The following is a 23,159-nucleotide window of genomic DNA, read 5'->3' on the forward strand; positions in this document are numbered from 1 at the left end:
CGGCACTGTGGTTGGGCGAGTCGAGCGAGCAGCATCGGTGCGTCCGAGGGAGCGAGTCGGACAGAGTTGGGTGGGAAATTCGTTGTCGAGCGGTTCGGTCAAGAAGGTGAAGGGAAAAGAAAGACCAAGTCTTGGGCGTCTTTTGCGCCACGAGATTGACGCAAGTGCTAATGTCGAGGCTATGGATGCGGAATGGAGTGCACTTGACCGGATCGGAGCCCGCTGTTAATTACTGCTGCACTGGTTCTGATAGCGGCTGCCGGAACAACGAGACGGCGAGATGGGGCCTGGCCTACACTGATCGATAAGGTACTGGATCATTCAGCGGTGCGCGAGCCAATCAAGTCGGCGTTTGTCTTCTCTTTGAAATCCTGCGCAACAATTCCGTAGAGTCAAAGCTCATCGCGAGAAGCATAGAGATCCGGATCGATGTCGAATATTGACAACAATCCAATAATTAATTAGCTACTCCAGTAATGCACAGCTGTACTCACCACACTAAACATCGACCGTCGAGAGTAACTGGAGTCTGTTGCTGCATAAAAGCCCATGGGAAATGACGGGTACTGCAGGGTAATAGCAATTACACTTCGCGAAGCTCCCGTACTGGGTGAGCGTCTCATTACATTCTAATGCAAACGTGAAATTGCTGAACATTCCATTGCTTATGCTAGTGTAAACAGAGAGACAGAGAAGAAACACTACTCTTCTCCCTCAAATGGCTTGAAGAACCCGCTATACAAGCTTCCCAATCCTCCTTTCCTTCCAGCGCTATGCATGGTTGTCTAGACCGAATTCTGTCAACATCCCTTCTCCCTAGAACTCCCACGAGTGTAGAGTATCATGAGCCGCGAGCAATTTCTAGCTTGCAAGCGGCAATGCTGGCACTGCGAAGCCTTTATTCCGTGTTAGAAGAACCGGAACTTTTCATGGCCGCCTTCGCCAGACACAGCGCCTCCATGATCACCCTCACCACCCACAGCACCGGCACCCTCAGCATGCGGCGGGTTGGGATAGTAAAAGGCAGAAACCGCGACTGCCACGTACAGAGTCACCAGAAGGAAGCCCTCGAGATAGTTGCTCTTTTGATCCTGCAAGAAGCGACCGACAGTCAAGATGGCTAGGAAGAGCATGACCAAATCAAAGATGCCAAACTCCAGGTCCAGGAGCTTGCCGCATCCCCAACCAACAATGACGACCAGGGGGGCATTGAAGAGCGCAGTCTGAAGGGTGGCACCCAGGACGTGAGACAGGGCAAAGTTCATCTGGTTGTCCCACGCTTCGTCAATGGCCGTGATGTGCTCGGCAAACTTCTCGACCAGGGGAACCAGGATAAGACCCATGAACGCATCGGACACCTTTGACTTTTCGATGATGTGTTCGATCTGCAAGACGAGAGTGATGGCGATCAAGGTGACAAGAGTCACGGCAATGGTGAGTGCAACGATGCACTCGGTCATAGTGAGCTTGTCCTTGGCGGCGTCCTTATGGCCGTCACGGTCGCGCTCCTCATCCATTTCGAAGATGGCGTGGTAGATACCATGGTGGGTTCGGGCCTGGAAGAAGACATAGACGCAGTAGGCGATGATGAGGAGAATGGAGACGATTCGCGATATGCTCAGGGTCTTGTGAGCAATCTCCTCGGTCGTCAGCGTGCTGTCGTCGGGGAGGCCGTGGGAGAAGACGGTGGGAATAGCCAGCGCAACACCCCTAGAATCGCTGGTCAGTCGTGTGTCCATCAAAGACAAGCGAGAAGAGGAGGGAGCTGGATCCTGCTGCCAGATGAGGCGGGCGGGGGAGGAACGTACGCCGTGAGGAGCAAACCGCTACCGGCCTCACTGATGGTATCGCTGAAGGTCTGCTCTTCGTGGTAGATGCCTCCGACAAAGAAGCAGAAGCCCAGACAGAGCAGCATGGTGGCTAAAATCGAACCGAGGATAGCGGCTTTTATGACGAGGAATTGGTTGTTGGACAGCAGAACCATGAACAGAATGATTTCGACAATGGAGCCGACCGTCGTCTCAATCAGCACGCCGAAGACGTGGGGGACTTTACGGGCAAACTCCTGACCAGCGAATCCGATGAGGTTGGCACAGGGTGCCATGGCAATGTAGGAGAGAATGAAGATGAGGGTGTGGTCATCGCGAAGGGTATCTAGACGCAAACCAAGCAATTCGGTCGTCGACAATCAGCAACTCTGACGCATGGAAGCAAATTGGAGATGGCGCCAATTCGGACGGGCTGGATGGGCAAATCGGCGCGCTTGCTCCCTCGCAAGAAGAGCCTCACAGCTTCACAAAGATTTCAACAAACTTACATCGAACAGCCAATGCGACGGGGACGATGGGCCAGAGCACGTTGATGGCGGCGCTGGCCTTGCAGGAGGAGCGGAAGCAGATGCGCAAGAAGTGCCATGGGTGAATGCCACCGCGGCCGCTCTCGCCGGAGGACTTGATTCTGAATAGCTTCATGCCGTGGCCTTTTTCGCTTCGCCACCGGGTGCGCTTGTACTCGTGGCTGGTGGATGGACGAGGGAGCTCCTCTGGTTCACGGTCACGGTGACGATGACGGTCACGATCACGCTCTCGGTCACGATCTCGATCACGGTCACGGTCACGATCTCGCTGACGCTCTCGGTCTCGCTCTCGAGAGCCGTAGGACTGGTCGTACGCTGGGCCGGGCTCGAGGGCGTCGTTGTTGACGAGGCCTCGCTGCTGGCCGTGATGCTGCGAGCCGAGGCGGCGATGACTCGGGCTAGCCATCGCTTTCAACCACTCAATCAAACCGGATCGAAGCGAGCTCTGATTCAAGTGGGGCCCGTGTCTCTCTCCTGTGTCCCTTCTTTGTTTGAAACCTGATGCAACGCAAGCGCCAGGTTCCCCCAGAAGGTGTGGGAGGGAGCCCAGACGGACAGGACAGCTAGTACTTGCAATGTCGACTAGCAGCAGGGCGGCAAGATATTAAACGGAGGGGAGCTTGGCAAGCTAGAGAGGCAGAACAAAACTAAAGCGTGTCTGGTCTCAAAAAAACCCTGCAGGCTTCAGCTCTGGGTGGTGGGCGATACTAATAGTCTCTGGCTTCACGGGCGTCGTGGCGCAGGGCTTCACAGGGGGGGCTCGACGACGTGGCACGCTCCAGGTGGCCCCCCCGATGCCCTTCTGCCAGGCTCCGTGGAGAGAAGCATCTCTGCAGATGCAGATGCCGACCCAGTCGCGGCAGTCCTGGGAATACGTAGTCTCGACTGGCACCACCAGGGGAGGCGTCAGCTGTGATTTGACGGGCCTGTTGCCGCGGGGGGGGGAGGGGGGAGGAAAATACATATAGTNAACAGAAGAGGTTGGCAGGCGAGGAATAGTAATACTGGACACAGCTGACTGGTGAGCGAGGGGCAGCACTCTGTATCAGGGCGCCCGCCTTGCAAAATGTCGGTGGCCGGCTTCAAGGAATAGCTCGACCGACTGGAGTCCGTGATCGATCCAGACCCAGGCGCAGGCTGCTCGCACTTTGTCCATATACTCCGTCTGCATGCATGGATGATGGAGAGTTTCTGCCGCCCTAAGAAGCCCCCCCATGCCCATGCTCGGTTAGGTGGATACACGGCTCAGCTTGGTTGTGGGTGGATAAAGCAGGAAGAAAATAGAAAAAAGACAGGTAGTTGATACGATACCCTGGAGGGGAATCGATGCGAGGGACGCACATACATGTGGCGCGCGGCACGAGATGGACTGCATGGTTCCTGTGCTGTGGTGATGAAAAGGCGGAGTCGCCGACGGCAAGATGCTTCAGACGTGTAATATTCCCTAGGGACACCCGCCGGTATCTTATCGTTGGGTACACAAGCAATTGCTGAATCGTTGTTGAGGTACAGGCCGCAACACCTCGCATCATCAGTACTAATGTAGCCGGCTTTGGCTTCTAGAACATCAGACTCGTGTCTGTTTGATTAACCGCCGCCCCAGAAGGCTCGTGGTGGAGCGGCAGAATTTGATGACTCGGGAGTAGTTCAAAGCGCCAGTTGACTCTCGCAAGATCGTCAAACAGGATGCCCAAGTTGTACTTGTCTTGCTCACCTTACCTAGCTCAATACAGTATCAAGTGTCGAGCAAGAAAGCAAGCAAGGCGCTCGTTCCCAAGGATTGCATGAAGGAGCATACAGTATGGGCCTCTGAGGGGGGCAGCCCCAGGCAAAGAGAGAAAAAAAGCAACTCTCTCACGCTTCATTTTCTTGGTCCTGCAAATCCTCCTTCATGCCCCCCCTCGCCATTCATAATACGAGCAAGCAAATCCTTGAGTGAAACGAAGCGCTCAATACGACGCAGTTGGCTGGCTGAAAAGAAATTGAGGTGCTGTAAATCAATTGCTTCGAACCCCCCTGGAAAGAAGACGGAGCTTAAAACAAGTTAAGCATGGCTTTAGCGCCCAGCCTGCCGGTTGGCTGCCTCGGCGCTACTCGCGCCTTATTCGCAGCTCTAATTTTACCTCCCACCCTTCGTCTTTCTTTGTCTATTCGCTCTCGCCGGGGGTGTGATGCGACTGGAATGCGGCGCGCTAAGCGGCAGCAGGAAAAACCTGCTCAGCACAAGTGGGTGACGTCTCAACTTTTCATGGGGCAGAGGAGGTAGCATTGATATGTCGCCGATGGGGACGCCCGATGGTGCCAGCGTCTTTTGCATCTCTGCGTCTTTGCATCTTTCTGTCTTCTAGTCATGTTGATGAAGTAGGTAGTAGCCGTAACTGCTGTCGCCAGACCCTCCTCTGCCATTCAAGGGCCCATTTCCCGACAAATGATGTCTTTTGCTCTCTTCTGTGTTCTTTCATATGGTGTGGAAGCTCACCCAGAGCTCACTTTTAAGTACTATGATATCACAACTGGTGACCCCTGATTGCGCCATTGCGAACCAAAGCCGTGTGTACTTTGTAGGCTCGACACGCGCAGCAAATGGACAATAACCCTTCATAATCCGTCACTGTTCACTGCCCCCCCTTTACTTCCTTGCGCAGCCTTCATGGCGTTTGAGCCGGCTCAATGGCATGGAAGCCGTCCAGGGTGACCGTCACGGCACCAGCTTGGACAAGCTAAGGAAGACAGAGTTAGTCATTTGGCCATGCAGCAAAAGAAACTGAATGGGTGAGCGCCAAAGGGAAACGGAAACCTACAGCACGGGACAGGTCCTCAATCAGATCGTTGGCATCCTCAATACCAACGCAAAGCCGAATTATATCCTCGGGCATCTGCCGTTCTCTTCGCGTCTTGGCGTCGATGCTGGCGTGGCTCATCTGGCAAGGCATGCTAATCAGGCTGTTCACGCACCCAAAGCTGACGCTGATGGTCCACAGACGGGTCGCCTCGACGATGCGCTGCGAGATGGCCGGGTCGCCAGTCTCGAATGACAAGACGGCTCCAGCTCCTCTGGCAGTAGCCCAATGCAGGTCATACTGCGGGTGAGACTTGAGACCAGGGTACCGCACTCGGAACCCATGTGCCTCCAGGAACTCGGCAATTGCCTGGGCGTTGGCCTGCTGCTTTTCCATGCGGATAGCTAGCGTCTTCACTCCCCTCATAAGGAGGAAGGAGTCGTTGGGCGACAGTCCACAGCCCGTGGAGTTGATTGTAAAGTATAGCTTATCGCCAATTGCCGCATCGTTGCAGGCAATCACACCGGCCATGATGTCGTGGTGGCCAGAGAGATATTTTGTTCCCGACTCATACACAATATCTGCGCCGACGTCGAGAGGGTTGAAGAGCATGGGGGAGAGCATCGTGTTGTCGACCACGACGAGAGCCTTTTCATTGACCTCGTGCGCCAGCCGCGCGATTGATGGGATATCCACGATCTTGATCAAGGGGTTTGTGGGCGTCTCGAGGAGAACCATAGTCGTCTTTTCTGACAGGCGCTCCTTGACCGCGTTGACGTCTGTTGTGTCGACGTGGTGCACGACAATCTGCTGGTTGGTCGCCAGGTATGTGAGCAATCGATGTGTGCCGCCGTAGAGGTCGTCGCCCGTGATGACCTCGTCGCCAGGACGCAGGAGTCGCGAGATGACGTCGAGGGCACCCATTCCGGAGCTGACAGCCAGTGCACGGTTGGCATTCATGATCTTGGCGAGGTGACGCTCAAGGTGGGTGCGTGTAGGGTTGCCAGATCTCGTATAGTCGTACTCCTGCTGGCCACCGCTGGCAGAGGTCTGCTTGAACGTCGCAGACTGATAGATGGGCGTGCTGGAAGCGCCATATTGGTCCTTGCCCTCGGTGTATACAAGCTCCGTCGCGAGAGCATAGCGGCGTCGTCCGTTTCGAGGACTTGATGGCGCCGGTGAAGGCGGGAGGTTGTGGCCGTCGAGGTCGAGACGCTGAAGGGGACTGGCAGACTTGCCGGGTTGGCCGTCGGCAAAGGGAGCTGCCATGTTGGATATATGAGGATAGAGAGAAGGAGATATCGGAGAAGAAGATTGCAATGAGGAGATGCGACAATCGTCTGTCTGGCCGCGGTTTGTCTGACGAGGTACTACAGCATATACTGTGCAGTCCCCGTACAGCCCGACAGGCAATGCCCAGTATGAGAGAATTGGTTGGTTGGTAACAGAGAATCCTACAAGTCGCCGCGCTGGTGTAAGATGGGCGGTGGAATTGATGTTTCAAGCTTCTCCTTGTTCCGGAATAGAGAAGAAGAGGAGAAAGAATCAAGAGGGAAAATCAAAGGTTTGGATGCTTCAGCAAGAAGGAAACCAGCATCGGCGCTGTGGGGAGGCAATTGGCCCAACCGGTGAAGTCGCAATCATCTGGAGAATGACAAGTTAGAGGGGCTGCATTGCCCCATCCGGTGTAGCGCTGCGATACCGGCAGCCTGACCCGCGCAAGCACAAATCACACCATCGGCATTTTTCCGGGGGTGGCGTTTTGCCGCGCTTTACCCGAGGCGCGTAACGGAAGACGGGAAATGCGGAGTAGTGAGTCAGCACCGGACCTCACCAACCCACGTTCCACAGGGGTAGCGAATTAACGCTATCAGTGCTGGGAGGATAAGTGTGATTGTTATTTGTGCTCTCAAATGATAATTGAAACAGAAGAGCTGTGATTCGGATACAGTTGATCAACAGCAATTTGGGCTGTTTTCTATGTGGAATCAATGAAGCCGTATTCAACTCTAGTCTCTACGTGGATATAGGTAGTGGTGTATGTATATGGTCCGTATATACCATCCTTAGTCAGTCCGAAAGGTCTTCCATCCAGCTGCTCCTTAGCCGGCATGGGCCACGATCTCGCTCACCAACTCGCCCTTCTCCTCGCTGTAGTAGTGGCAGATCTGAGAGGGCAGCGGCACCTCCTTGTAGTCGTCCTCGGGTCCGGCCAAGACGTTCAGATTGATGCCGTCGCTCTTGCTGGTGAACAGCTTGGTGCTTGTGCTCTCCTTGCTGAGATAGACCTGCGCGCTGTCAACCTGGTCGAGCATGACGGTTGGCACCGTGCCGAGGACCTGGAGTGCAAAGTTGTTTGCCTTGACCACGTCCACGGTAGAGACCAGAGAGTCAACGACGAGAGACAGCCGAGTGGAGTTCTCGACCGTGACTTGGTTTGCCTTGCCCTTGATAATGACGGTGGTGTTGTTGCATCTGCTAATCAGCACGGAGTGGGTGAGGGATGCCTCGATCTCCACGGGCTGAGCCTCCTTTTCGTAGTTTTCCTGCAATCATCGAGTCAGTGCACAACGATCTCGCCGTGTCCATCGGCAGGGTCACATACGACAGTCCACTTGTTGGCCTCAAGAACCTTCCGGGCAGGCTTCTTGGCTCTCATGCTCTCAGGCTTGGGCTTCTTGCCGGGAACGGGGCTCTTTGCTCTGGCGCCGTCCGAGACTGTGGATCCCGCGCGCAGAGCCGGGTTCTTGTGCGTCATCTCTGACCTGTCCACCTTACGCAGGCCCTTGGTGACATCCTCGCCTCGATTGAGCTCGGAAAACACGGCCCCGAAGCCCCCAGCAGGCCCTCCCGCAGATGGCTTTGCGGAATCAGCCCCGATGTCCAGTACAGGGGCCGGGCCGGGTGGCGGAGGCGGGGGAGGGGGAGGGGGAGCGCCGCCGGCAGAAGGGCCGGCGATGGCAGGGGGCCGCTGTGATTCTTTGCTGGAATCCAGAGACTTTGCAACTTCCTCGGCAGGCTCTCCTCGTGGGTTCCAAGCCACGCCTGACGGGTGATGCTGTTTAATGTAGTCGCCGAGGTCATGGAAGATCTGGTAGAACGCCTGTACCCACTCAACCTGTCTGACATCGCTGTAGCACATGATATAGTTAGCATGCGTGATCGTCATGCCTGGCCTGGAGACTGAGCATACTTGTCCTTCTGCTCCTTGAGAACCCTGTTGCCGAAGAATTGCGCAGCGCTCAAGGACTCTTCGACATGGTTGTAAGGACGGTGGTCAATGGTAACCCAGCCCAGAACCATGATTCCATCTGCAACGGCGCTCAGGTTGCTATACATTGGATCGGGTCGGTTGTTGTCCTTAATCTCAGTCGCGGCCATGAGGGCTTCCGTAATGGGCTTCAGCAGATTCTGGTACACGACCAAGCTTGATCCAGAGGTAGACGGCTTCGCAGCCTTGGAAGCGATGAGCAGGAACTTGCGCTGTTCCTGAAACCCCCTGAGGACCTCGGCGGCCTGCATAGTAGCGCAACAAGGTTAGCTCTCCTGGTCCGTCGGGGTGAAGTGTTGAGGAGGGAGAGACAGACTTGTTGGGCAACAGCTCCTCCCAGCTGGTTGCTGAGCTTGACATATTTGGCAAGGCTGGTGTTGAGAAAATTGTCGAAGTCCTCTACCGACTCGGGCAGCGCCTCCTGAGGCTCTTCGAGGGCCGGGGCTGGTGGTGCCACAGCCGATTCCGATGAGGGAGTCGCAGGCTGTCCAAGGCCGGGGACATCTTTGGGAAGCTCCGTTGACGACGCGATGTCTTCGAGGCGTGAGGTCGCGGCTTCAAGTCTGCCAGAATATCAGCCAGGCTGGAGGACAATCGGGGGATGACGGGGCATCCAAATACCGTTTGATGAGGGTTGTGAGGTTGTGCATGTTACTTGGGGCAGCCATGGCGGCGACGTTAAAGAGTGATTTTCGCGTAAACGATCAGACGGGAAATGCGGCAGCTTGCTGTGGATGTTGAACAAAGACAAAGAAACACACGAGGATTATACGCTGTTCGTGGCCGCAACGACAGTGACGAACTCCTGGTCCAGCAGTAGCTTAAGTACGCGATAGCTTGCTGATTGGCGGCACCGCCTAAATCATTGCCTGAAACTCCTTTGGAGGGGTTCGTAGGTGGCGCTAGTGCCAGGTAGCGAATACCTGGAACAATGGAGAATCCATCTCCAAGGCTCCCCCACTCCATGCAGGAGGTACTTGAGACAGGCAGCTATTTGGGAGCCTGAAGATCTTTTATCCGAAGCTGGTCGAGGTATAAGATACCTGGATGCCTGGTCCGGCTGCAAAAGCAATCGCTGACCACGGGGACTTTGGAGGTTTCAGTGACATCTTGTACCTACCTAGTTATCTAATATATCTGCCTACATATATACTTGAATTTTGTAAAATTTTCATTTCATATGTAATTATTTCTGCGAATATTATCTTTGATTTCATGAGCCATCCAGTGATTGCAGCTAAAAACAGGTGCCATTTTCATCGCCTATCTGGGTGAATTTTTGCGAGAGATGTTGCAGATTCGAGCTAGCACTTTTTCGTAGATTTGGCCGCCAAAGAGGGATCAAGGGGTCTTTCGCTGGACAATCAATCAAATACGAGGCCACTCCAACACGTTACATTTCGCTCGGGCTACTGCCTCCCTGCCTTGCCACCAAACCACCAGCCCGCGATTCTATCCAAAGTCCCAGTCACGCAGGTGGTAGAAGCCGCCCCGCGTGCAAGAGCGCGACCGATACGCAGGAGAACATAGATGTTTTCATAAAAGCACGCCTACGCTTCCATCATGATGCCACGGCATCACTCAAGCGGCTTTTCGAATGGATATCCGCGTGCCGACACCTTCGAGATTTCCCCCCATAGGTGCGCATATTCGTCCGCCTTCAGGCTTTGCACGAGCATCTACACACACACCAATTGGGCGTGCCAGCTAACCAGCCTTTTGCCCGCAGATTCCAGCCAAGGGCCACGCTGCCTCCCCACAGGAAACGCAAGAGGACAGCGATCCGCGTCGGAATAGCAGTCGTCGTCATTCTCGTCCTCGTCCTCTGGTGCGGCCAGCCCAAGTCCGTCGCCTCCCTCATCTCGCTCGGCATCCTGTCCGGATACGATGACCTGAAGCTCGAAACGGTCCGATACTATGATCTCTCCAACGTCCAGGGCACCGCGCGCGGCTGGGAGCGCGAGGAGCGTATCCTCCTCTGCGTCCCTCTTCGAGATGCCGAGCAGCACTTGCCCATGTTCTTCTCCCATCTGAAGAACTTTACGTACCCTCACAACCTGATCGATCTTGCGTTCCTCGTCTCCGACTCCAAGGACCACACGCTGGAATCCCTGACGGAACATCTGGAGGCCATCCAGGCCGATCCGGACCCCAAGCAACCATACGGAGAAATCTCCATCATTGAGAAGGATTTCGGCCAAAAGGTGAACCAGGACGTGGAAAGCCGTCATGGATTCGCTGCTCAGGCGAGCCGCAGAAAGCTCATGGCCCAGGCGCGCAATTGGCTTCTCAGCGCCGCTCTGCGGCCGTACCATTCTTGGGTATACTGGCGTGATGTGGATGTCGAAACCGCACCATTTACCATTTTGGAGGATCTGATGAGGCACAACAAGGACGTCATTGTTCCTAGTACGTCTGCCCTGGGACTCCGGATCCAAGTTTGTCTGTTCGTACACTGACAGTATCTTCTAGACGTCTGGCGTCCCCTTCCGGACTGGCTCGGCGGCGAGCAGCCCTACGATCTGAACTCGTGGCAAGAATCCGAAACCGCGCTCGCGCTGGCCGACACTTTGGACGAAGACGCCGTTATTGTCGAGGGCTACGCCGAGTACGCCACCTGGAGGCCGCATCTTGCCTACCTGCGCGACCCCTACGGCGACCCTGATATGGAAATGGAAATCGACGGAGTTGGCGGCGTCAGTATCCTGGCCAAAGCCAAAGTGTTCCGCGCTGGCGTTCATTTCCCGGCGTTTAGCTTCGAAAAGCACGCTGAAACGGAGGGTTTCGGCAAGGTGAGTCGAGTCATGCTGCGCTTGAGATTTGCAGGGAGAGTTTGTTCTGACAGTTTGTTCTAGATGGCGAAGCGTATGCGCTTTTCTGTTGTTGGGCTGCCGCATTATACTATTTGGCATTTGTACGAACCTAGTGTTGACGATATCAAGCATATGGAGGTAAGTGATTCTTTAAATCTCATAACGTAAAGTAAGTCAGCTTTTTGCTAATGACATCTTCACTGCAGGAAATGGAAAGAGAACGAATTGCTCGCGAAAAGGAAGAAGAAGAGAGGAAGAAGAAGGAAGCGCAGATCAAAGAAGAGTTTGGTGATGCCAACAGCCAGTGGGAGCAGGACAAGCAGCAGATGCAGGATCTCAAATTGCAGGATCGCGGAAGCGATAAAGAGGCTGCTGGGTTGAACCAGGGCGCAGCCGCAAAGGCCGCGGGGGCTATAGAAGGGCAAAAGAACTGAGCATGGCTTGGATCATTTTGGAGTAAAATCGAATTTATTTCGCGCCGTTACGGATTTCCCATATATACGGATGCAGCATACATCTCGGCCCCCCCTCAGGGGGTCATCGCCAGCAATAAGCAAACTCTTAACTTAATAAACGCATACCAGAACGAAAATCAAAATCCACAATTCCCTAATGATCCAATACGATAAGCACTGAACTCCGTCGCTTGAAAGATTCCGATGCAGCCATGGTGGGACAAACGGAAGAGGCACTTTCTCCCTCCACGACTCGACGAGACTGGTTGGCTGCCCGTGGCTCGTTTATAGTGGCGCGATGTAACAGCTAATCAAGCAGTGCAGCCTTCTGTCATTGGAAAGGCACTGAACGGGTAGAGATACGATGTCTCTCAGGAAGCCTGATTGTTTTCAAGGCATATAGTATCCTGCTTCCATCGAGCCCCTTTTGCAGCCTGGACACGGGAGATACTTCGGTGGAGTTGCATCGACTCCCGCCAAGGGGTCTAATTATCGAACCGATCGGGAAGAAGAATAGGCGCAACAAGAGTCCAGATATACATGCCGTGGCAGATCCAAGCGCTGACAATCTTAACCCAGCTGGCACCGTAGGTGCGGCCAACCGTGGCAAATTGGCCGTCTCGAGTGGCCTCTTCGTAATTGAGCGTGAGCAGTGTTGAAACCCATGCCGTGGCCAGGAAGAATATGATGTGGAACATTGAGTAGTTGTACTGAGTGCTGGATCTCTCGTCATCGTGAGGGTGATCTCCGCCGTCATCGCTCTCGTCGTCTGACAATAGCGCATCCGCCGGCAGACTGCCCTCCTCGACAGCACGACGCAGAACCTCTGCCCTCATGGCACGGCGTTCCATAGGCTGCTGCGTAACCAAATCGTGTTCGTCATCTTCTGGCAGTCGAATACCGTCACCGCTGCCTCCCAGTCCAAGGCTTTGGGTAGCCGCACGGGTGGTAGTGTAAGCAACAGTGAGCATTGTCACAATGGCTCCGATGACGACGGACGTGGTCCTTGTCCCCTGAGCGCGCACCAGGGGGTTGCAGTTCTTGTCATCCGGCTCCATAGAAACAGCTGACATCGTCAGATAGGTGCAGTATACTGCGACCATTGCGGCCTGGGCCAAGCCAGCTTTGGGGTTGTATTCCTGAACCGTGGGATTGATCGACACGATGGAGATGATGATCCAGAGAAGGAGGTTGACGGTGATGGCGGCCTGGTTCATGGTGCAACCTCCCTGGGCGAAAAAGATGTACTGAACCACCGTCATGGCAATCGACGCCAGGTACATGCCCAACGTTGAGCCCACGAGGACGAAGCGCCAGAACCTGGAATCGGTCTCCTCAATCTGCGCCAGACAGTACTCAGCCCAGGTGTGCGCCAGATCAACGAGGAGAATGAGGCCGAGGACGAGGAAGAGCATGGCAGCGGCGAAAGAGACATAATTTCCCCAGAACATGAAGAACCTGTCTGGAATGAGGAAAGACATGACGATCAGTGCCAGCCAAGCAATGATCTTGGGACCCCAGTAGCCATTTTGAATAGCGGCTCGCGGGCTCTTGGAGGATCTGACGCCAAAGAGAAGACCGGCGAAGATGAGGTGCAGAAGCCCGAGGGCAAAGTTGATTCGATGCGCGGCGAGCCATCCATAGCACTGTCCCGTTGGGCAGTTGATTTTGACGTAGTCAAGGGCGAGATGCTGGAGTTTCTCTATGGCCCAATCGGTGAGCATGATCCATGCTAAGATCGAGTTGACGAGGAGGAGAAGAGCGTAGGCGATGCGCGTAGCTATGCTGCGAAACTGTCAGCGAAGCCATCAGAGGGCTTGGCGAGCATGATATCGATTCCGTACCTGTTGCCGCATTTGCCACATGCGCTGCAGACCATGGAGCATGTTGCCGCGCCGCAGCAGCTGGCAAAGCACGATACTATCTACATGACGCAGGTCAGCAAGCCAAAGTCGACAAACAGGTTGCTCTAGGCGTTTTATCAAGGCTCGAGCGTCGTTTTCCATGGCGCAAAGCAGATGGGAACATACCGTGCTCACGCTGGGTACCGCGAGAAGCGGCAGGGAAAGAAGAGCGCCCATGATGTGGAGGATCAAGACAGCTCAATCCTGAAGAGCAAGGGGGAGAATCGCAGACGCGCGATGAATGCGCTCGATGTCGTTGGCGTTCACTGAAGATCTGAAACAGGATGATGCGTCCCAGGTCAAGATACGGAGAACTGACGAAGGTGCCCGTGACCTGGGAAGATCCAGGATGACATAACTGCCCATATGCGGTTAGGCGCACCGCGATCAAAGGTCGCTTAAATGCATAACTGCAAGCTCACTCACTCGAAAGTCATCAGGACGGAAATGGTATGCAGTCCAGGTACAATGCCAAACAATCAATAATCAATATTTCAGTTGTATTTGCTAGTTGCTATCAATGTCAAGAATCTAATACTTGAACAGTTGAATCCAAGAGCGTACCCCCATCATGGGCTCGCTGTAGATTGCCCACAGAACCCGCATCCTGACCTCTATACCGGGCACCTTCTAGTCATTGTACAGACATTTAGTCTTCCTCCTCTAATTTGTCCTTCGCTTTCAGATACTGAACCCTCTGGTAGTGAATTATGTACAAGGTGATGAACAATCCAAGGGCGCACGCGGTTGAGGTAACCGCATAAGCCGTACGGTAACATGCGATGCCGTCGTCGCAGGATCTCGTGCCATCAGGCTCGACGACGCTGTGGTGATCGTAGATCCTTCCATACAGCAGATTGAAAACGTTTCCAGAGGCAACGGGGGCCAGCATCATGAATCCCCAGTTCTGGCTCAGCCCGCGAATGCCAAACGTCTCGGCGACGATGGAGGGGAAGACGCCGAAAAGGCCGCCATACGCCAAGCCGGAAAGGCCTGAGACGAATACCAGTTTCTGAGGCATCTCAATCTGTAAGGCGCAGACTTGAGCCAGGAGAAAAACGCCACAAGCGACGGCGAGGCACCAGATGCGGCTGGCATGGAGACTTTTGACCAGATAATCCGAACCAATGCCTGTGAGATGTGTTAGTCAAGCTGCTTCTTAGGAAAGAGGACATATATCGTGGCTGCTGTGGGCTTACCGCTCAGCAGTCGTCCTACAAAGTTGAAGACGGAGAGAATGGACACGTGGATTTGCTGATGGCTGACCAGAAACGGCTCATCGACCGAGGGGTTGTAATGTCTCCAAAGAGCATTGGCGTCATTTCCAATGTTACTGACAGCATGTTAGTTTGGTCAACACAAAGAGGACATGAGGACATATGAGGACATACTTGATGGTCATAAGGCCAGTCCCAGCGAGGATTGCCATGATGGCGAATAGCTGCCAAAAGTCCAGGCAGAACAAGAGCTTCCATCCCCGTATATCTACTCGATGAGACACGTCTTGATCAACACTACTGCCCCCAATTATGTCGGCGGTGACAACGTCGGGAATCAAGGGCAATGTCTCATTAATCAGGATATCATCACCAGCTTCGGTGTCACTGGAGATAGCGGCGCGACTGGCGTCGGATGCTGAAGAGGCCCGGGATGATGTGCCTGGAATTGGGTGAACGGCATCGGGGTTGGATGACGTACCAGGTTCGGTTATGCTGCGCGCCCTCTGTCGAGCGGGTGGTTGTGACTCCGACGCCTCACTGGGCACCTCCTGGTAGGAGACGCGAGGGTATACCTTCAAGAAGAAGTAGCCCGAGAAAGTAAGACCAAAGGCGCCCCATGCCAGCAGCATCAGGAAGGAGCTGGTGCTCCCCGGGAAGAAGACGGCTCCGACGAAGGAGAAGAAAAAGGCGCTGAGCCCGAAAGCTGCCAGCGGGAAGGCCGTCGCCGTGCCTCGATGGGTTGGCCAGTTGAGCGCAGATGTCTTGACTGCGCCTGCGAAGGCCATGCAGCCGCCCAGGCCGGTCAGGTAGGAGAAGAAGCAGAGCACAGGGACGGAGCCCGCGGCTTTCTCAAAGGAGATGCAGAGAGGGGCATAGCCGATGGCCAGCAGAAAGGCGCCAGCAAGGACAGCAGGCCTTGATCCACGCTCATCCACAAACATGCCGATGGGAATGCCCAGCGTGTACATGCCCAGGTTGCCGAAGAGGCCGATCAAGTTGCTCTCCGTGGTAGAGAGCCGCAACCTCTCGGCGAACTGGGGCGCCCATGCGGAATAGACATACTGCGTTGCGATCTCGGAGTCAGTTGACACTCTTCATCTATTTTCGCTTTCGTGCTTTCATGGCGGGTGAGAAAAATGAGAAAAAGAGAGAGGAGATGGGCCCATGACTGAACCTCCCGCCTCAGGGACATGGGGGAAAGCCGGCAGGGCCAAATCAATGTAATGTGTGATGCCACAGATGGTGAACAAAGGAAGAGGGCAACGGTGGTGTCTCACGTTTGTGCCGCAAGCCAGGGAGATGACAGTTGCAGCGACCGTGGCGATTAGCCGCCCACGGTGAGCGTCTCGGTCTTGCTGGTGCATACTGAGATCTTTCGGATGAGGAGGATCGGGAGAAGTTGCTATGAGCTCAAAGGCAGAGATCGAGCCTCTAGAAGATCAATATTTCTTTGTTCCGCACTGGTCGGCACCTTGCTTCTATGGGGCAGCGATGGTCTGCGTGGCTTGGGAAGCAAACGCGCAACAAGGGCTCGAGAGTTGGGTCATGAGACTGCTTCGCAGCGCCCCTGAGCAGGGATTCGGGATAAGCAGAAGATGAAGAATATGGCAATACCCAAGGCGAGAAGCAAATCAGGGAAGATATGACATGGTGGCTTGCAGCGCAATATGTATCAAACTGGGGGGGTGCTGTTGCACTGTCAGACAGTTGTACTGTCGAGACCCTCTTGGAGAGAGGTGACAGGTGTGGATGAAGCCGCGATCATGATAAGCCCAGGTCCGCGGGAACCCCCAACTTGCATGCATCCACTAGGCCATATCGGGCCGGCTTCTTCTCCTCGCAGATGTACAGTACTAGGTACCTAGGTACCTACCTAGTAGGTGTCTTTTCATCATGGCGTAATCCTCCCTTAATCGTTAAGAGGCTTTCAACGAGCTACGACATAATACGTCGTACTGCTGATGCATCTCGACTTCTTGTCCTTGTGAATAATCGATTGTGATGATAGAATCCTTCACTTGCACCGAAGAGAGTCGTCGCTAAAAGATTCAAAATGTCGGCTATCACAAAAGAGGGCGTTCGGTAATCAACAGAGTTTGTGGGCTTTCTCAACATGGCTGGTTCAGGATGAATAAGACTGCCACAACGGCTGCCTTAGGTACCTGATGCCGTGGATATAAAAGGCAAGCATCGCACCCATCCCAATAATTCTACCGTATCTCAATCTCATGTACAATATAGCACAGGCCGTTTGCTGTTCGCGGAGACATCATCATCATCATCATCATCACTCGCTACCTTCCAGGGAAGCTCGGCAGCATGCTAGCTACAATAGATCACATCGACGCCTTTCTAAGGCACGTCTTCAACGCCCTGAGCTATGTCGCCATGCCTGGTTTCTGGGCCGAGGCCCTGATCTTCTGGATGCTCGGTCTCAACGCGCAGACGAGTTTTCGCATGTTTCCTCCGGCCGACATCGTTCCCGACTTCGACAAGACCCTAGCATACAGCAATGCTCTGATCATGATCATGTGCATACCCTACTTCCAGTATTGGGACCGACCTCCACGGAGCGGAGGAACCCTCGGAAGAATGCTCTGTCCTTTGACCACAAGGGCCAGCCCCTCCATGCAGTTCTGCATCATGCTTGCTCGCGTTTGGCTGGCTGCAGCTTGGGTCAATTCTGGAGCGGTTCAGTTCATGATCGACCACGGCAAGTGGAAGTTTGCCTGGCGCGTTGGGAGTTTGATCATGATCTTGTGACGAGACCAGCTGCCCAGCGACACAAAAGTAGCTTCCATTCACATCAGCTTCTGTTGGCGACCATATCTCCGAACTGGCTACTCCGTTTCAAACCCCCTTGGCCTGAGGGAATCATTACCCAGGCCCTCCACCGTGCGAAAATGTCGACGCCATTACCAGTATACCTCCACAGCCTTCTTACTGGCACGGCCCTCACATCGAGCATCTCAGTTATGAATGTGAAGCCAAGGATGGCGTCCTCGGATGTAAGGAAGACTTCCGGTATCGCGAATTGGGAAATCAGGTTGTGTTGGAGGTAGCTACTCATTGACGATCGGTAAGTCGTATCAAATTCACTCTTTATCAGGGGCGTCACTCACTCCATTTCTTGAGTAGAAGAGGATCACCGCAGCCTTAAGCTCTTCCGCCTGCCTTTCACTTCTCGCTCCTGCATCAACTTCTTGATCCCTATCGTGTCCGGCACCTGAAAATAGGAGCAGCGGTAGATGGGCGGATATCGGTGGTGCTTATTTTGCCTCTGTTCCTACGAAGCACGCTCCTTGTTTTTGGGGCTCCTTTCCGCACCATATGTATCTCGGGTAAGCAGAGAGGTACAGATCAAAATTAAAATTGCATCCAATTTGTGCACCTGCATCCATTACACTCACTAGTGATCTCACTCTAGCTACAGGCACCAGGAATCCAGATTCTCGCACTTCCCAGAAACCTAGGGCGGTAGCGAAGGTGATACAACTGGTGAAAAGAGCATCTGCTTTGACAATGACGACAATCAAAGTGTCAGTGGATCTGCGCGTAGGTCATCTCTTACAACTGTTTTCATACATCAGGCCGTGTTCTCCCTAGCAGCAGCACTCTGTGTTCATCGTAGGATAAGCGGAATATCCTGATAACATAGCGTCGAAGGTCTTTCATATCCAGGTTGTACAGTTACCTACCTACCATACGAGTCCATCACATCATGGCCCTCTCCTATTCAAGATTCCAAGGTTTAAAGCATCTGTCTCATCCAAGACTATGACGGCTGGCTTACAACCTCTTAGCCTGGGTGAGCCTAAGAGTAGATCCTGCTGCCATTCATACTGACGGCTTTCGGAGTTCAAGGTCGATCGACATTGAAAATACGGTCAAGTCATCGTGCCCATGCTCGCAATGCCAGCTCTTGGGCCATTAGAGGGTATATCGCCGCCATGTCTTGCACTCGTCTTCCCATTATTGAGCTCTTGAGCGCTACTGTATACCCCATCAACAGTGCCTCTTTGCTCCTTACGAACCTCTTTGAGGCAGAGATCAAGCATCCATTTGAGGAACGCCATAAGAAATGTGTGCCAAGTAAGGTATACACCGATGCCTTAGGTGGGTAGGTAGGTATGTATCGCACTTCGAACGAGGCGCAGTGCCTTCAACAGCAGTCAAATGACAACTGCCGCAGCTGTGACAGCTACCTGCGCCATAGCACGCCGCATCAATACCACTCCCATTCTGTGAGTCTGAATCTCTGATGGCAAAATATTCTGATCGAACGGACGGAAAATGGGTATACCCAGCCCTTGGATCTCAAGGTGCCAAACACTATTCCACTAATTCTCAGTTGCTTTGTTGTTCGACATGGACTTTTATTGAACTGTAGATAGTGTAGTGGTCGAGGGTGGTTGACAAACAAGGTGCTTTGGGGGTCCTTTGGGCAGAAGCCCAGCTTCTTGATAACCCACAGGCAAGGGATCTACGTCTGAGACCCCGGGTTTGTACGTACTTGCAGCACTTGTGTGTGCTACTGGCGTGGTCTTTAGGTAGACTCTTGAATGTAGGCAAGTTGACAAACAGATCCAGACATCCAGAAATACATCATCATCACCGCGAGTGGTAAGCAGTGGCACTTGGCGTTTCTTATTACCCAGCAGTACTATTTCCTTCACCTGCACAGTGGCTCGTGATGACGACAGCCCCCTGATATTGACCCAAGAATCGGGTCGCACCGCCTTCTGTTGATACCCAGTGCATACTACCTACTAGGGGGCATGCGGGTTGCAAAAAGCACCGCCGGTCTGCCACTATAGATCGTATGTGATGGGCGGTGGTTTCTACAACCCCCTTTGCGAGGTCTCAAAAAACGACCGCATTCCGGGACCTATTACCTTGGTGGAGCTGGGTCGGGGAGGTCGTTGATTTGCAAAAGGGTCGTTGATTCGCGAAGGAAAAAGATACATGAACCAACACAAATCATTATGCGAGACAAGGTACCTCTCTCTAGACCAATAATGCCGCTTTCTTCAGAAATGTCGGTACGTGCTTTTCTACAGCGGATGCACTATGTTCGCATGTACTGGATTATTGTGCGAATCAACGACCCTTTTGCAAACCAACGAACCCCCCGTCCTGGCTGTACTGGGACGGGAATCGCGGTGGCTTTGGAGGCTCCCCTAGTATGGGCACTAAAGGGCGTGCGGGGTTTCCGTTGCTCCTAGGGCGGCAGCTAGCATTGGGCCATCAATCCCTTGCCCCGTAGCGTTTATCGATAGCACCCACCCGTGCCTCCCCCTCATGTGGTCGCTTGGGTCGGTAGTCAACACAGCAGGGGAAGAAAAACAACCTCGGCTCGTTACATCCGGGGTCCAGTGGAGCCGAAGTTCCGATAGCGGTAAGCGTCGGCCAGCCAGCCACTGTTTCTCGCATTTGGCATGTGCCGCGGTGCACGTCGCTCCAGACGGACAGTCTGTTCGCACCTGTGAAGCCGCATTGCTTTCTCTCTGGTTTCTGGGCGGTCCCATTTGATTTATGTCCTCGACGCTCCCCCGTTACTTGACTGGCGAAGAAGGCTGTTTTGTTTCTGTCTACGCAAGCTGGGCCAGATCAACCCCGACTCTCTTATTCACCACTGTTGTTGTTAGCCCTGTCCGCGCGCGAATGCGGTAGCATCGAGTCGTCTCCCGCACCAAGTCCCCGTTCCCATGAGCCGCGGTATCTGAGCGGATCTCCAGCAGCCGATATAAACAACTCCGAAGCCTCGACTCGGCCAATCCCCTTTGCCTCCCTCTATCCTGCCATGTTGTCAGCAATTCGCTCCCAAAGACCGACAAACACCTTTCGACGGGTTGCGCTCTCTTCTGTACGATCCTCTTTGCTCTGTCTCGTCGTCCCTTGGACTTGCTGCTGACTTACACGCCCGCTGACGGCAGACCCATCGCATCGCAATGGCGCCACCTAAACGAAACAGCAGCTCGCTGCCTCCTGGTAAGTTTGTGATTCCAACAGGGGCCACATGATGCTTCTCTTCAGTTGCTCCGTCGTCCCAGCAGCTTGGCTCTCTGCTGTTCCCCTCAGACATTACCCCTGCTAATGCCGCTATTCTTCTGCATCAGGCTATGTCGAGGACAAGTCCAAGGGCCCGATGCTCAGATTTCAAGACTCGCTCCCCCGCCTTCCAGTCCCGACACTCGAAGAGACCGCCAAGCGATACCTCAAGAGCCTACACCCCATCATCTCTGCCAGCGAGCTCGAGCATAGTAAAGCGGCCGTCTCCGAGTTCATCAAGCCAGGCGGAGTCGGCAGCAAGCTTCAGCAGAAGCTCATCGAGAGGAGCAAGGACCCCAAGATCAAAAACTGGATGTATGATTGGTGGAATGATGCCGCATACCTGAGTTACCGCGATCCGGTGGTGCCATACGTCAGCTACTTCTACTCGCACAGGGACGATCCTAAGCGACGCAACCCGGCTAAGCGAGCTGCGGCCATCACCAGCAGCGTTCTCGAGTTCAAGAAGCTCGTCGACAGCGGCACCCTCGAGCCGGAATACATGAAAGGACTGCCCATCTGCATGGATAGCTACAAGTGGATGTTCAACGCGAGCCGCGTTGCAGCCCGTCCCGCGGACTACCCCGTCAAGTTTTCCCCTGCCGAAAACAAGCACTTTGTTGCCATCCGCAAGAACCAGTTCTTCAAAGTGCCCCACGAGGTTGCCGGCAAGCAGCTGAACACGTCAGAGCTCGAGCAGCAGTTCAACCGCATCTACCAGGTTGCCGAGCGAGTGTCTCCCGTGGGAGCCCTGACCTCGGAGAACCGCGACATTTGGGCGGATGCGCGTGAGCTGCTGGTTTCGGCCAGCCCGAAGAACAAGGAGGCTCTGGAAGTCATCGAGTCTGCCTCGTTCGTCGTCTGTCTCGACGATGCGTCTCCCGTCACCCTGGAGGAGCGTGCCCATCAATACTGGCACGGCGATGGTGCCAACCGCTGGTATGACAAGCCTCTCCAGTTCATCATCAACGACAACGGCACGTCGGGCTTCATGGGCGAGCACTCCATGATGGACGGCACGCCTACACACCGTCTGAACGATTACATCAACGACCTCATCTTTGGAAACAAGATCGACTTCTCTGATCCCAGCATCCGATCGAACCTGCCCGACCCTCAGCCCATCAAGTTTGACATTACGCCCAAGATCCAGAGCGAGATCGATCGCGCGGTCGCCGACTTCAACAGCGTCATTGGGAAGCATCAGCTAGCTGTCCAAGCGTACCAGGGCTACGGCAAGGGCCTCATCAAGAAGTTCAAGTGCTCGCCAGATGCATATGTGCAGATGATTATCCAGCTTGCCTACGCCAAGATGTACGGCAAGAACCGCCCGACATATGAATCGGCCGCCACTCGACGCTTCCAGCAGGGTCGCACCGAGACGTGCCGCAGCGTTTCTGACGAATCGGTCGCCTGGTGCAAGTCTATGGCAGACCCGTCGATTGACGACAAGACAAAGATTGACCTCTTCCGGAAGGCGATTGCGGCTCACATTGAGTACATCACGGCCGCGTCCGACGGCAAGGGCGTGGATAGGCACCTCTTTGGCCTCAAGAAGCTCCTCGAGCCCGGCCAGGAACTTCCGGCCATCTACAAGGACCCCGCGTACACCTACTCTTCGTCGTGGTATCTGTCGACCTCGCAGCTCAGCTCAGAGTTCTTCAACGGCTACGGCTGGAGTCAGGTCATTGATGACGGCTTTGGCATTGCCTACATGATCAACGAGAACAGGTAAGCAAGAGTACTGACATTCAGCATGGCCCCTCGCCAGAGCAACCGGCTAATGATTATTGCAGCATCAACTTCAACGTCGTATCCAAGGGACTCGGAAGTGACCGAATGAGCTACTACCTCAATGAAGCAGCGGGTGAGATGCGAGATCTGCTGACTCCTACATTGGAGCCGCCCAAGGCCAAGCTGTAATCAAAGAAATGTTTGGTTTGTATACTGCTATACTACATACATCATATACCAGTGGCGCTTCTCATAGACTCTTTCTTCAATGCGCCCCCTTTGAATAAAGCCTATACTTTTCTGCTTACCTGGTCATGGATCGTAGATTAGAGATACTTTATACATACATGATCTGCCACGTTCTTTGTATGCCTGCAATATTCGCTGAACACTCTGGCGGCGTCTGTGGGCAATTGAGGCCCGGTGATAGATTCATGGCAACAGCTACAGTCAATTTTGTGCCCCAGCTGCCGACGACACGAGGTATCTCCAGTTATGGCATTGACAACAATCCGTTTGAAGCTCTGCCATGAAACATTTGTAGTGTCATCATGGCTCATGAGCTTATCAGATAG

The 23,159-nt window shown here is 54.0% G+C and overlaps 8 protein-coding genes across 8 annotated transcripts; 3 read left to right on the forward strand and 5 right to left on the reverse strand.

The window, feature by feature from the left end:
- Positions 1 to 908: 908 nt before the first annotated feature.
- Positions 909 to 2,762, reverse strand: CCMA1212_010836 (Vacuolar cation/proton exchanger 2; the record flags this gene model as incomplete). The annotated part of the gene is made up of 3 exons (XM_073707863.1): positions 909 to 1,710; positions 1,809 to 2,154; positions 2,318 to 2,762. The coding sequence occupies 3 exons, from the start codon at positions 2,760 to 2,762 to the stop codon at positions 909 to 911; spliced, it is 1,593 nt and encodes a 530-aa protein (XP_073553644.1).
- Positions 2,763 to 5,004: 2,242 nt separating this feature from the next.
- On the reverse strand, positions 5,005 to 6,405 carry CCMA1212_010837 (uncharacterized protein; the record flags this gene model as incomplete). Its single annotated transcript, XM_073707864.1, has 2 exons — positions 5,005 to 5,076; positions 5,158 to 6,405. 2 exons carry the CDS (start codon positions 6,403 to 6,405, stop codon positions 5,005 to 5,007), a joined length of 1,320 nt encoding a protein of 439 aa, XP_073553645.1.
- Positions 6,406 to 7,238: 833 nt separating this feature from the next.
- CCMA1212_010838 (Adenylyl cyclase-associated protein) lies at positions 7,239 to 9,075 on the reverse strand (the record flags this gene model as incomplete). Its single annotated transcript, XM_073707865.1, has 5 exons — positions 7,239 to 7,682; positions 7,742 to 8,267; positions 8,330 to 8,652; positions 8,724 to 8,970; positions 9,029 to 9,075. 5 exons carry the CDS (start codon positions 9,073 to 9,075, stop codon positions 7,239 to 7,241), a joined length of 1,587 nt encoding a protein of 528 aa, XP_073553636.1.
- A 296-nt stretch (positions 9,076 to 9,371) lies between these two features.
- CCMA1212_010839 (Mannan polymerase II complex ANP1 subunit) lies at positions 9,372 to 11,654 on the forward strand (the record flags this gene model as incomplete). The annotated part of the gene is made up of 6 exons (XM_073707866.1): positions 9,372 to 9,380; positions 9,953 to 10,047; positions 10,137 to 10,816; positions 10,880 to 11,199; positions 11,263 to 11,358; positions 11,427 to 11,654. 6 exons carry the CDS (start codon positions 9,372 to 9,374, stop codon positions 11,652 to 11,654), a joined length of 1,428 nt encoding a protein of 475 aa, XP_073553637.1.
- A 506-nt stretch (positions 11,655 to 12,160) lies between these two features.
- Positions 12,161 to 13,756, reverse strand: CCMA1212_010840 (Membrane protein TMS1; the record flags this gene model as incomplete). The annotated part of the gene is made up of 3 exons (XM_073707867.1): positions 12,161 to 13,460; positions 13,520 to 13,599; positions 13,706 to 13,756. The coding sequence occupies 3 exons, from the start codon at positions 13,754 to 13,756 to the stop codon at positions 12,161 to 12,163; spliced, it is 1,431 nt and encodes a 476-aa protein (XP_073553622.1).
- Positions 13,757 to 14,228: 472 nt separating this feature from the next.
- CCMA1212_010841 (uncharacterized protein) lies at positions 14,229 to 16,163 on the reverse strand (the record flags this gene model as incomplete). Its single annotated transcript, XM_073707868.1, has 4 exons — positions 14,229 to 14,710; positions 14,779 to 14,912; positions 14,971 to 15,860; positions 16,077 to 16,163. 4 exons carry the CDS (start codon positions 16,161 to 16,163, stop codon positions 14,229 to 14,231), a joined length of 1,593 nt encoding a protein of 530 aa, XP_073553621.1.
- A 955-nt stretch (positions 16,164 to 17,118) lies between these two features.
- On the forward strand, positions 17,119 to 17,562 carry CCMA1212_010842 (uncharacterized protein; the record flags this gene model as incomplete). Its single annotated transcript, XM_073707869.1, has 1 exon — positions 17,119 to 17,562. One exon carries the CDS (start codon positions 17,119 to 17,121, stop codon positions 17,560 to 17,562), a length of 444 nt encoding a protein of 147 aa, XP_073553624.1.
- Positions 17,563 to 20,602: 3,040 nt separating this feature from the next.
- On the forward strand, positions 20,603 to 22,773 carry CCMA1212_010843 (Carnitine O-acetyltransferase; the record flags this gene model as incomplete). The annotated part of the gene is made up of 5 exons (XM_073707870.1): positions 20,603 to 20,607; positions 20,629 to 20,665; positions 20,736 to 20,790; positions 20,919 to 22,581; positions 22,647 to 22,773. 5 exons carry the CDS (start codon positions 20,603 to 20,605, stop codon positions 22,771 to 22,773), a joined length of 1,887 nt encoding a protein of 628 aa, XP_073553623.1.
- Positions 22,774 to 23,159: the final 386 nt, after the last annotated feature.

Source organism: Trichoderma ghanense, assembly GCF_004382785.1.
Source record: "Trichoderma ghanense strain CCMA-1212 chromosome Unknown scaffold_33, whole genome shotgun sequence".
Classification (NCBI taxonomy): domain Eukaryota; kingdom Fungi; phylum Ascomycota; class Sordariomycetes; order Hypocreales; family Hypocreaceae; genus Trichoderma; species Trichoderma ghanense.